General features: G+C 40.4%; 1 protein-coding gene across 4 annotated transcripts in view; it reads right to left on the bottom strand.

The window, feature by feature from the left end:
• Positions 1–13,596, bottom strand: part of Pde4d (phosphodiesterase 4D) — an 851,276-nt gene that overhangs the window by 265,940 nt on the left and 571,740 nt on the right. Inside the window, exon 1 of one of the 4 annotated variants that reach the window (XM_005356782.3) lies at positions 3,492–3,987. The exons of the other annotated variants lie outside the window; for them this stretch is intronic. Within the exon in view, the coding sequence (XP_005356839.1) occupies positions 3,492–3,556 (65 nt within the window). The 5' untranslated portion in view covers positions 3,557–3,987. Of the gene's footprint in view, positions 1–3,491; positions 3,988–13,596 lie in introns of those variants that run through there. 4 annotated transcript variants of the gene reach the window in all.

Genomic DNA, 13,596 nt, shown 5'->3' with positions numbered 1-13,596 from the left:
GAACCTAATTTTAAACAAAAGTTTCCTGTGTGGTATTTTTCCCATGAAAAAGAGGCTATGGAATACAGAATTACAGTGAAAAGTCCGCAGTCTCCCAACTTCTGCTCCTATCTCTTTTGCTCTATAAAATAACCACTACCAAAATGTTGGAATAGAGGGCTTCTACGTCCTTTTGCACATAAGTATAATTTTATATGTTCCAGGGTCAGCTTAAAATTTATTTCATAAAACTGCAGTCATGTTTAAGGTCTGAAGCGCTTCCACTCGGTTATGTAATGACCTTAAATATACCGGCTAGCACTGAAGGTTCCTGACAGCTGGGTAAGAACCAAGGCAGCTTTATTTACAAGTGGTTACTTGTGGTTTGGAGGCTAATTAATAGTTTTGTTCTTTTACCTAAACTAAATCATGCATCTTAATTAAACTAATACATGTTCTTGGAATATGCTTATGAAAGAAGTACTATAACAGTTTCAAGGAATGAAATCATATTATTTTGCTATGAAGTAAATCAACATTTGTGACATGTAAAGTTCAAATATTTATGAAAGTGAAGTGCTCACTAGATAAGAGCACTGGCTGTTCTTCCAGAGGACCCAGGTTCAAGTCCCAGTACCCACAAGACTGCTCACAACTGTCCCTGTCTATATCTCCAGTTCTAGGGACCTGGCAGCATCACTCAGACATAGATGCAGGCAAAACACAAATGCAAATAAGAATAAATAAATCTCCAAAAATGAAATGTCATATTTTAATACATAGAATTGAAGAATGAATACCAATATGGAAGCAACAGGAAATGAAATGCAAAGCCCCACCAATGAACTTGCTATTTTAATTACATTTATGAGAACAAGAAAGTTTATATATCAAACTTTTCTCAACTCATGCTGTGAAAGTGTTAGAGGAATGTTTGAAACTCTGGGCCATAGTCTCTTTCTGCTGGAACGTCATGTATCAGGGGTATTCAATAAGCAGCCACTGAATGAATACGCAACCCTTTTTTATTTAAACTTAAAACCTGTGACACGCATTACAAGAACACCAGTAGAATAATTTCAAGGCTTTTTTTTTAATTTATAAAGTTTTAATCGGCCTTTTCAATAAGTGGCATAAAAGGAGAGTGTGAAATACTGTGAATTTGTCAGGCAATTACTTATGACCACACCACAGGTCTGGGCTGATTAAGGCAACTGAGAGTGGATGGCCAGTTACAGTACACAGGGGGCAGCAGATAGGGAGAACACAGCAGAGTGCCATCGGAAGCACTGGATACGAGCTTAAGACAGGTTAAAAACCTTCTAATGGTCATGTTTGGGTTTGGGACATTCCAGAGAAAAGTAGGCAGCTTTGTAGAAAGTGGGTCAATGAAGTTACATAACCAAAGCAAGATGGTGTAGTCAAAAGATGAGCTGTATAAATAAATAAATAAATAAATAAATAAATAAATAAATAAATAAATACTAACTGGAATGAAAAAAGGATAAAAGGTAAATTAACAAGTTTCTATCATGTAAACTCAGTTACAAAAAGATGGCTAAAGACCTAGAATGGCAACATTGTCCAGCTAAGCTTGCCAAGGCTGGTGGAGAGGTAGAGAGAGAGAGATATGTAAAAATTAAAGCAATGGAGCATGAGTATGTGTACACCTGTGTGTGTGTGTGTGTGTGTGTGTGTGTGTGTGTGTGTGTGTGTGTGTGTAGAATGGTAGAATTATGTTTATAGTCTATGACACCCTCAGTCCAAGTTACTTGAAGTATACAGTGATGTATTCAAGCAGTTAATCAATACTCTTTGGTGGAGGTAAGCTTAACCAGAGATGTTTCTGTACTGCACAGCTATAGTTAGGGATCACTAGCATTTAGTGACATTTAGTTATTATACAAAAATCACTTTGATAGCAACGCCATGTAGAAGTTTACAAGTTAAGTGGAAGGACAGAGTCATGAAAAAGCGAATATTTTCATGTGTATTTTGAATTGTGTCTCTACCTGTTGGTTTGTCTCATACAACTTAACAGAATCACTATGGTCAAAAATAGTCTGTGGCAATCACTGAAACACAAAGACCGACCATGCTTGTAACTACTGCCAGTCGCAATAAATAAATTATTGTCAACTGAGCCCTGGAGCTAAAAATAAGCCTTAGTGCTATTTGTTTAGCTGAGATCGTTCTTCTTTTTCACTTATTTGGGATATAAATCAGAAATGTGTGAGACACACTTATATATGGCCGCTTATGGCAGTGGTTTCTACCAGCTAAATAAATTTATACAAGGATTTTATGCATTTCCCAGTAACTATTTTGTAGGGAGAGGTTGCCAGAAAAGGACCTTGCAAGTATATCTCCAGTTATAAATTTTCATTCAATCAACTCAAAGTTATGGAATATGTTCTTTCAGTAGGGCTGAAAAATATAAAAGATATAAAAGATATATTGGTTTTTTTGAATTTATTAAAATTTACAGAAACACAACTGAGGGGGGCCTTCCTGTTTTCAGTCTATGGGCTAGTATAATAGCAGGGAACAATTAGTCACCCATGTCAACAAGAGTTAGCTATCCTATGCAAATAATTCACATATTCAGATGTTGGTTTGTTTGCTTACATAATACATCCTAGGTCTTACTGCCTGCCTGATTCTACCTTAGTCTCTGCTTTTATTTCCCTTATCCAGTGTGATTGTTCCTACATCAAAGAAGTGAACCGAATTGTTCGTTTACAACTGCTAATGTAAACAATCCATAATATTTTCCTCTGAAGTTGCCATAAAGAATTCTATAAAAAGTGAGAAGCAAAACTAACTTTAATAGGAAGTTCTTTTTTTTAAAGCATCATATGTGTATGAGTATATGAAAGTAGAATTAGGGAAAAGAAAGCAGAATGTGTATTAAATTAAATTGAAATGAACTTATATTTCGTTAAAGTAAAACTTTTATATTACCCTAAACATATTAATAAATAAAGATGAGATGATTGAATGGCAAAGAACTTGATGTGGGTTTAGCCACATGGTTTTGTGTTCCTGGTGCTTTTCTATTAAGTCACTGAAGCTTTCTAGCCTCATTAACTCCTAACCCTTGCCAGCACCCAAGGCAATCTTTGCAGTACTCAAAAAAAGGTGACAAAACACACCACCAAATCAGACGTGAGAGCTTGTAAACTTTCATTTTTAAAAACCACCACTTTCTTCCCTTCCTTAAAAGTGACTCTTAGATAAATTGCTATGGTCCACAAGGAGTTAAGGCACACGCGCGCGCACGCACACACACACACACACACACACACACACACACACACACGCGCACACACACCTTTTTATATAGGGCAGGTAAAGGAGGGAAATAAAGAGTAAGGGAGCTGCCAATTCAATACATTCTTCCCCAAAGCTTTAGCATCATACCTCCTCAGCAATTACTAAGTACTGGAGTTGTCAGCCTTAAAGGGGAAGAGGGAGAAAGAAGTAGGGGGAGTGGGAGAGAAACACGTTACCAAACTGCCTCCGTAGTCCTCAGGGAACTTGTGGACCTGGATCTGGGCTTCATAACAATGCTCATTTTGAAGAGGGGAGACGAAGAAGGAAAATGTTCAAGTCTTCTGATCAATACACATCAGCTAGCTTGCCACAAAGAAGGCTTTGAAGATTTTCCAGGGTCAGGGAGGCTGCCTCCTGTCCCAGCTCAGTGTTGCAGGCAGCTGGCGGGCTTTCCTGCTTCATGCCCAAGCCCCGGGCTCTTCCGAAGGGAGTTCCTTCTCTGCCTGCCTTGCCAACAGAGGAACTGGATTTTGAATCGCTTCTCCATCTGGATCACAAGGGAAGCCAGCTCAGCGAATAGGTCACTTAATCTCCTTTTTGCAATTCCATAACGAAGGACTTAGAGGTTTTCCCCAAGCCTCACTCAGGTAGAAAAAAGAAAGTGCCTGGCAGCCGGGTGCCACACAGAGGGCGAGCTGTCAAGGAAGTTTCAGTTCAGGGCGATCAGCCGCGGGTGGGGGGGGGGGGGGGGGGGGGGAAGGGAGGGGGGGGGGGGGGGGAGGACGGCGACAGACAATGCTATCCGTGGAGGAAAGGGGGTCGCAGGAGGACAGCAGCTCGGTGGTCGAGGTACCTGCCAAACCAGTTTCCGCTGCGTCCCCTGAGGACTCCGGCTGCAAGTCTTTGTGAATGAGTACTATCATCCAGTCTCACCCACCAGGCAGAAACTATTCCTCAAGGGCTGAATGACGTCTGTGAGAAGGCAGTTCAAAACATCGCAGGGAAGTGAGAAAGGGGGAAAAAAGCGCCCAACCGGGCCTGGGCAATTGCTGACTTACAAAGCAAAGGGGCGGAACTCTGAATCCAGAAGGCAGGAGTGCAAAGCGGCCACGCAGACGGCAGAGCAAGGAGACTTTCAAAGCCAAGCCCTCCTCTAGAAAAGCAGCTGTCTGTGCTACTCCTGGAAAACCTTCCTCCCTGAGCACCTTTAGAAGGGACGCACCACTGGAGTTTCCTTCTTTATCAAATACAAAAGAAAGTACCACATGGAATCATGGAACACTGAAATTTTTCTTCAAGACCAAAGTTGAGAGGATTTGAGGACTTAGCAGAAATTCATTTCCAACACATTAAAAAGAAAAAGTCACACTTTAGGTTGGTACAGAGATGTGGATGTCCCTTGGAAATTCAGCAAAGCTTCTGGAAACAGACTGCCTTGGATGAGGAGCTGATGGGGTATTTATACTGAAAAAATAAATCTACTGTAACCTTGGAAGGAAAGTGGCTACGTGTACTCTTGCTATTTTTTAAAGCTAATTTTTAAAAACAATGACATGGAATGCCATTGATTTGCATATGCAGACTTAGACTGGCTAACTCTAGCAGTCCTTCAGTAAAGTATGAAGCTTTGTATCCTGCCCAACCTTTATTATTTCCAAGAACAGAACCTGCCCCACAAGTGACATCTGAAATAATTGGTGGTACAATGCCAACTGGTGAGCCCTGAATCATATATACATAAGTAAGCAATCCTGAATGGAACCAGGAGGTAGCATTTTATATACATTTGTGCTTATAAATATGTAACAATATTAATCCAAGGAAAAGAATTTGAGAGGGAGTAAGGGAAGCATGGGAGGAGAGTTGAAGGAAGGGATATTGTAATTATATTTTAATTAAGATTTTCAAAATATTAAGAAAAAAAAGAACTCTTCTATCATGGTACCTATACTGCAAGCTAGTTCCAGATGTTCCAGTGGCTGACAAAGGAACATTCCCCTAGCCTGGTCTACCTCTCCAGACATTTACACAAAGGATATATGTTCCTCTGGGTACGCCAACTTCAATTATGTTGAAGGTGGAATATCAAGTGAAAATAAGCATTCTGAATCTTTCATGACATTAGCCGTGCCTGGCTTCCCTAGGCTGACATGAACTTGGTATTTATTTAGCATTTGGAGACAGGATGTTGGAGTGTGGCTGACCCACCCAAACAGCTTGGAAAATTGATGTAGAAAGAACAAAGTCCGGCGGAGACGGGGGCCACTTATTACAATAACAAACCCTTCACACCTCAGCGTGCATTTTGATTTCGTCCTCTATGGAGGTTCTCAGGCTTCCTAAAGCAAATGTCAATAAACTTCTTCTTACATACTTCTTTCCATAAGCCTTTCGGTTTTCCCATACCGCCCAGGGACATTTGGACCTTTTCAGTCCCAACCCATGTCTAGTGTATTCTTCATACTTCCCTATATTTCATGCAAGCTACCTAAACACACAGTTCTAGAAATTCCAAAGAAGCTAATGAAGCGACTAGTCTAACATTTGATGGGGGAGAGGGGGTGTTTAGGGAAGGTTTACCTTCTTTATTTTGGGAATGTGAAAGTGGCTAAGATGAGGGAAATCTCCAGCCCAAGTAAAATGAAACAACTCCTCCTCGTTTGTAAAAACCGTTTTTCTTGTTTTAAGGTTTACCAAACATTTTCTGGTTGTCATTTACAAAGACGACAAGGACCAGAGAGTGCAGTGTCTGAGCCCTGCATGCTAAGCTCTCAGAAGCAATCACCCCCATGGTCTTGGCTCCCCTGAGAGGACACTGTCCCAGTGAGATTACTAACTCTGCTGCCACACCCTTCTTTGCCACACATGCTGCAAAAGTAGCACCTGTGACTTACTTGTCTACACTTACCCCCAAAGTCCAAAAACCTTCTCAGAAGGCCCAACCACCTAACGGCTGGGCCTCTATGGAACACTAAGGTCCAGCCCATAGGGGCTCACGTACATCCTCCCCAACCACATAGAAACAGGTCCTAAGCCAGAATTCTGAAAACACATGCAACTAAGCAGCTCCAAGGAATGGCATAGCAATTTTGCCAATATAAAGGAGAAGCGATACGTCTCTCTTCAACCTGAAGAGTTCTTTTTTTTTTTTTCTACTGACAGTAAAGGAAGTGACCGAATTAAAATAAAACAGATTGGTACTTACCTCTTGGTTAAATGTTGTTCCTATCCTATTTTTTTCTCCATTAAAATTTCTAAAACACAATTTGGACATCTGCATGCCTGTTCCAAATTAAGGGGATACAAACGCCCCTGTTTTACACAATGCGTGATGATGTACAGGTTGGCAAGGATGCCCAGGTGGGGAGAACTGGGCCTTATGAAGCACATGCCTTTGTCTACAGAGTGTGGGGGAGTCACAGTTGATGAGAAGCTGCCATTGTCTCTGCTTCTCTCATTTACTTGGTAGCGTAGTGTTGTGTAGCTCGCCTTCTTATTACTTGTTACTGTCCTTTGATGGATTGCTAGAGGTGGGAAAATTTAATGGATCCCCTTATCTATATCTTCTTGAATGAAACCACCATGTAGTATGTAGAAATAAGAGCAGCGAAGCTGCGTCCCCGGCACCCGGTTGCCCGCAAGGCTAGCTTATGCCCTGAAATAATTACATGGAAACTGTATTCTTTTAAACACTGCTTGGCCCATTAGTTCCAGCCTCTTATTAGATAGCTCTTACATATTGATCTAACCCATTTCTAATAATCTGTGTAGCCCACGAGGTGATTTACCAGGGAAGATCTTAACCTGCGTCTGTCTGGAGTAGGAGAATCATGGCGGCTCCCTGACTCAGCTTCTTTCTCCCAGCATTCTGTTCTGTTTACTCCACCCACCTAAGGGTTGGCCTATCAAATGGGCCTAAGGCAGTTTCTTTATTAATTAACCAATGAAAGCAACAGATTAGAAAGAAATCACTCCCACATCAGTAATATGATGTTCTTCAAATTTCATTCATTTGGACACCCACTTATATCATTACTGATATTTGTATCTATGCTGAGTCATTTTTAGAATTTAAGCTAAATTTAGAAGGCATTTTTATCTATTCTGAAAATGGTCATTACGTTTTCTCCGAAATACAACTGAACACTAACAGAAAAACGTTATTTTTAAATTACCTAACAGTTCTCAAATACAGCTACTAGGACCCACAATGCACTGCAAAACTCTTGAGGGAAATCTCGGGCATTCCATTAGACAAGATGCACCTGCAGATATGGTTTATTTCTCTTATTGTTTCATGGTGGGTGGAGCTGTTGAAACTGACATTTGTCAATAACATGAATTAAATATGAGCCGTCAACTGACACCAGCTCAAGGAGCTATTAAGGAGTGATTTTTACCACACAATCTAGTTTTTCCCAGATAATCTTCACGTTACAGTGTCCTGTCTCATGTCTAGTTTTCTGCCTTCTCAGTAAACTTCTACTTTTGGATTATAGTAGACACCAGCCACTTTACAAACTGTCAAGCACAGGTGTCAAGGTAGAACCATATTCTGAGCTAACTATTCAAGCCTGTCTTATGTAATGAAGTTCTGACCTGCAGATATGTCAAGTTATCTCCTTAGGAAAAATGACCATGGATATCCGTTCTTACAGCTTCCTGGCATTCTGTACTGTGTCTGAACCTTAATGACCAAGTTACTTTGAACTCTTGCAACATTTCCTTGTTACTGAGAAGAACCATGTCATTTTCCTTTTGTAGAGGGGAATTTCGAGTTGCTACCTTTTGGCCTCTATCTAATTATATTTCCTATACACACAACTCAAGGCAACACAAGAGATTCCAAAATTATCAAATTCCTAGGAATTTTGAATGTTACCTTTAGACTTCTTGCTTTTTTTTTTAAATAAAATGTCATTTTATAAAGTTATCAGTATTACATGTCAATTCCTTCCTCAATGCTAGCAGGTTATACTCTGTATGTTAGGTTTTAGGTAGTGTATATATTCTTAAGGACCTATCACATCCCTTCAAGGGAGAAATAAAAAGAGTTTTATGCACAAAACCAACCAATAATTTGTTTAAAAATTTTGAGCTAGTTATAGCTTATCTCCAAACTTTTCTCCGTGTGTGTGTGTGTATGTTTGTGTGTGTGCACGCACATGTGCCTATAACTAGAGCCTTCTCCTATGACACTATTTGTGGGGCTACCCATTTTGGCACTGTCCTATTTTTTTAGAGCAGGATATATAACCACTTATAATTGCTTCTTGTGTGAGAGGAAATAGTCCTGGAGATACCAGTGATGCATTTGAGCACAATCGTTTAGTTCTCCTGTTTGCATGAGTACCTTGCTTCCTTGGGCTAGTATCTTTGAATCTGTCCTTTCTGAAATGAGAAGCAATGTAAACTCTCCATGCAGAGAAATGGTAAGGGCCATTAGATAAGAGCATATTATAGCTGGGCGGTGGTGGCGCACGCCTTTAATCCCAGCACTCGGGAGGTAGAGGCAGGCGGATCTCTGTGAGTTCGAGACCAGCCTGGTCTACAAGAGCTAGTTCCAGGACAGGCTCCAAAACCACAGAGAAACCCTGTCTCGAAAAACCAAAAAAAAAAAAAAAAAAAAAAAAAAAAAAAAAAAAAAAAGAGCATATTATATACCCATCATTATTTCCTGTTTATTTGAATCAAACATCTTCCAAGTTTTATTTGCAGTATTGGGGGTAGCTCAGCCTTCTCCATTGTGTTACCCTTTATTTAGTTATGTCATTGCTCATTTCCTTATGTGCTCATGCATGCGCGTGCGCGCGCACACACACACACTGGTTAGAAATTACAGACATCTCCTAGCTTTCTCAAAGTGTCCTTTTTGTTGCTTTGCTTTCCTTTGGGGCAGTCCTAACTATTACTTTGATTGATCTTTTTAGACCAAAATGAGAAAAGCAAAATCTATTTTCCACTGTAAAAAGTCAGAAATGCATAAGATTCATTTCAAACGGAAGCCATCACTCTGTCTCCCACAGCTTAAGTACTTTAAACTTTTATTTATCATACAGCTCCATTGGGATCTCAAGTTCAGTAGCAAACTTCTTAAAGATTTTCTTTTTATTCTTTTTCACTATGTGTGGGAGTATGCATTTGCATGTGGGTTTGTGTGCGTGGGTGCTGGTGCCTGTGGAGGGCAGGGTTGATAGATGCCCTGGAGCTGGAGTTACAGATGGTTGTGAGCTATCTGGTGTGGTACTAAGAACTGAACATGGGTCCTTGGGAAGAATAACAAGGGCTCTTAACTCCTGGGCCACCTTTCTAGTTCCTACATAGTAATTGGTTATTGCTATTTACAGTTTAACTTTTCTATGTCCATTGTTCGGTGGTGCTATATACATCTTAACTGCTGTGAGGTCATCTTCATTATCCATCTCCAGATATCACGTGGCTAACTTAATACGTGTGCCCATTACACACCAGCTTCCTAGTACCTCTTCTCCTGGGCCCTGGCAACCATTATCTCTTCTTTTTGTTTCTAGAAATTTGACTAATAAATATTCTAAGTGGAACTGGATGGGATCTCAGAGTTATTTTCACTAATTTTCTACCAGTTATTTGATTGACTTTGAAGAGGAAACATCTTTGTCTTGACCAATGCTTAGTATTTTAAGACACACACTCCTCTGCTGTTGTCTAAATATGTGCATTCTAGTGCATACCTTGATAATAGTATTGTAATATCACCATTCTGAGGCCCTAATGGTGATCTATGTTTAATCGAGTGATTTCTAACTCCTGATATCAGTCCCAGAATATAAAGCAAAAATAAGATATATAAGTAGACCATATATTAGAATAATATAAATATATATTTGTATTTAGGTTATAGAACATTGTTAAAAATTGGTCCCTTCTTTTCTAACACTGTGAGAAAATTTGCGGTTTTCATTAAAATCAGGTTTGAAAAATAACCTATCTAAACTGCTCAAGGAAGTTTCAATGATAATCCAAGCCCTCAAGTAATAAGTAATGGAAAAAAATGTAGAATCCAAACTTTCTTCAGAGCTCTGTAATTCCTTTCTTTGACAACATCTCCCTGCTCTTGCTAAGGGGAGTGGCACGTTAGTGCGGTCAGCTCATCCCTGGCACACATTTCAAGCACCTTTTCTTGGACATACAACATCTGCTCTTTGAGATGATGCTTAGCTATTAGAAAGAGTCTGTAAGAAAATGATGCGGAGTCAGACTATCTGAATCTAATGTTAGACTCTCCCAAGCGCTGATGGTTTATCTCAAAAACTGTTTAACTTTCTCTCTATCCCTGCTGCCTCAGCTATGAAGTGGAGATAAAATAGAATTTTACGAGGATAAAGGAACACATACAACTTTAGCACACTGCTGGACGTATACTAAGCACTCAGTTGAATAATACTTGCTATTAAAAATATGCCTGGAAAGAAGAACCAATGCGATTGTGAGAAAAGCGGGTCTAAAACTTAAAAGTGCATGCTGCTATTTCCCACAAATATTACATTAATGTTTGGATTAAAATCATTATCCTATGCTTTTATCTTAGTTTATACTCCAAGTTCTGATTACCTTTATAGAATTCATCATGTATAGTTTTCCCATCTCCCCTTTTCTACATCAAAATTATTTCCCAAATTGAGTTATCTTTCAAAGACACTGACGATACATTACATTTTCTGATTTTTTTAAAACATGCGCTATTTCTCACAAAGTCCCTTCCATCCCCCTTTGTGTAGGAAATTAAAATTTCTACTATGTGCCCACCCTCATTCAGCATCACCCTGGACAAAAATTTTAAGCAGATGTTTCCAGAAAATAGCTACCTTTCAGATCCTGTGAGGTTGATGCACAAGCATCTGCCCCTTCCCCCACCCTTCCCTTAAGATGTGTGTTGGCCCTTCTCTGGCAGGACTACTCCTCTGGCCTTTACCACTATTCTTCCTCAGGAATTAACTCTGGACTCTCCTCCCCCAGATATCAGTACTACACTCCTTCTGGAAGATACTCTTCAGAATCACTAAGTTATCTTCATTTGACCTAGTCACTCGGTGGGAACTAAGGAACTCAGGCTAACAGGATTTGTCCCAAGGAGATGTTTAGATCCCAGTAATGTTGGGAGTTTCCTGAAAGCAGGCTTTGTTTCTTTGCTTTTGTGTTCAGAGTAACTACTACGGAAGTTATAGTTCTACTGCCAGAACCACTACTACTACTCTAGTGTCTGCTTCTCAGGTTGTTTATTTGACAACAGAACAAACCCTTGGTCACCAATGGTGGACAAGCCTTTGACACATCTTGATAACATCTCCCTGCTCTTGTTAAGAAAAGTGGTGCATGAGTATGGTCAGCTCATCCTTGGCCACACATTTCAATATGTTTTCTTTGACATACAACATCTGCTCTTTGAGATGATTTCCTTCCTCTGTATTTTCGTAGCATTTGCTTCATGGCTAGAACTAAGCTTCTGAAACTGAGTCTTGTTATTTTCCTTTTCATAAACCTCTATTCCTAAAAATTGTTCCAGCCACCTTTGTGTGTGTGTGTGTGTTTGTGCATGTCAAAACAGAGTCCCTGCAATATCCTTATGATAGAAAACATCCACTCAAAGCAATAGCAATGTGTAGGGCAGGGTCCAAGGGTCATCTAGCTGATGGCAGTATCACTCTTCAGAAAGGAAAGGTACTTGACTAGCATTTTGGAGAGATAGCTTAAACCTGGGGAAGCCATTCTGTAATGTGCCATTCACCCAAGACAGTAAGAGAGACCTTTTGGAAGCTCAACTCAACAGAATGCTTTTCCCAGAAAGTGCTGCAGCTTGAAGGACCACGGAGAAGGGACTGAGTATATTTGGGAGACTATGCCCCAGTCAGTCACCTATTCACTTATGAACGATGCCTCTGTCTCCACGGTAGAAAGCCCGTATCCCAGTCAATGCTCCCTGATGCTACTTCGAGCCACTAATAACAAAGTGTTCATGGATTAGCATGCCTGCATTTCTATCAACTTCCAGAGAACACTGCGGACATGCTCATTAAATAAGGGGCCAGCAGTACTTCCCCAGAGAGGCGAACGGAAGAACCAGGACAGAATGTGAGCCTTGTCATTCTAGAGAAAGAGAGCCGAAGACCACAGAGGAACCCTGCTCATTCTATGCTGACCAGGCTCAGGGCAAAACACTGGCTGGGCTCAATCTCTCAACTGACATTTTTGGCAGACAAATAAGCTTGGCACCAGTATTCCTTCTACCAAATCACTGAGACAGCTGACGTCTAGGCAATGGTAAGGGGCACACTCAAGATCTCACCTGGAAACTTAGACTCAGTTACCAAGGCCATGTGCAACCTGAGGGTAACCTGAATCTCAAGATGAAGACACAGATATCACAGGATGCAGCATTTCAATGAAAAAGTAATTTTAACTTTATAATTCTTAATTTAAGTCCATGCAGTTTATAATGAGCAAAGTATAAGAAGAAATAACCCACTATTTGGAAATACTGACTTTGAAAGTGAGCGAATCTCAGGTAAAAATGGGAGGCTAGCTGAGTCAGGATCCCTGCCCTAGTTTTCTCTGGTGTGCTTGATATTGAAATCATTAAAAATTAATTATTTCCATCACAGAAATTGAAACTTACAAGTATTGTCATATGAAGAAGTACATACAGAAATGAATGTGCTATTCAGTAACAACTTTTTCAAAAAGATGTTTTACGTTGATTCCTCCCTTAAAATAGCTAACTTTCTTCTGCTCCTCAGCACTGTCCACGAGTCTAGCGTATTCACTGTTTGCTTAGTTGTTTCTTTGTTCAGACGAGCTTTGGGAAAGGGGCTGTGAACGCCGACGTAGACACTATCTAACCCGACCTTGCCTATCATTCTGTGCTCTTCTGGAAAGAAAGGCAGACTGCTCATTCCGAGGGTTCAGTGGACTCTGAAAAGCCACAAACAACCCAGGACCGCTTCAGACAAATGGCTCTGGTGTGTCTGGGGCCTCCTTCGAGAAGGTGCCTTCTCCGCTATGTCTGCGGGAAAGCTGAAGCTCAAATGTGGCACTTGGCACAGTTTCTTCGTGGAAAGCTAAAAGAAGACACAAAGCCAAGCGCTATTTTCAGGGCAGAGTGTTATTCCATATGGAGAGCTTGTATGAAGACATCCTCCCACCCGGCCTGTGGAAATCAAAAAGTCTCCTTTTTAGCTGACATTTCTGCAGCGAGTCGGATTCCTCCAGGACCGAAGCTACTTCCTTTATTGACTCAGAGGCTTCTCAGAGAATGGTTCATTAACCTTTTTCTGAAGGATCACCTTAGGGTAACTGCAAATTATT

Source organism: Microtus ochrogaster, chromosome 19 (assembly GCF_000317375.1).
Source record: "Microtus ochrogaster isolate Prairie Vole_2 chromosome 19, MicOch1.0, whole genome shotgun sequence".
Lineage (NCBI taxonomy): Eukaryota > Metazoa > Chordata > Mammalia > Rodentia > Cricetidae > Microtus > Microtus ochrogaster.
Note: the sequence above shows the minus strand (reverse complement) of the source record. Positions and strands in the feature narration are given on the sequence as shown.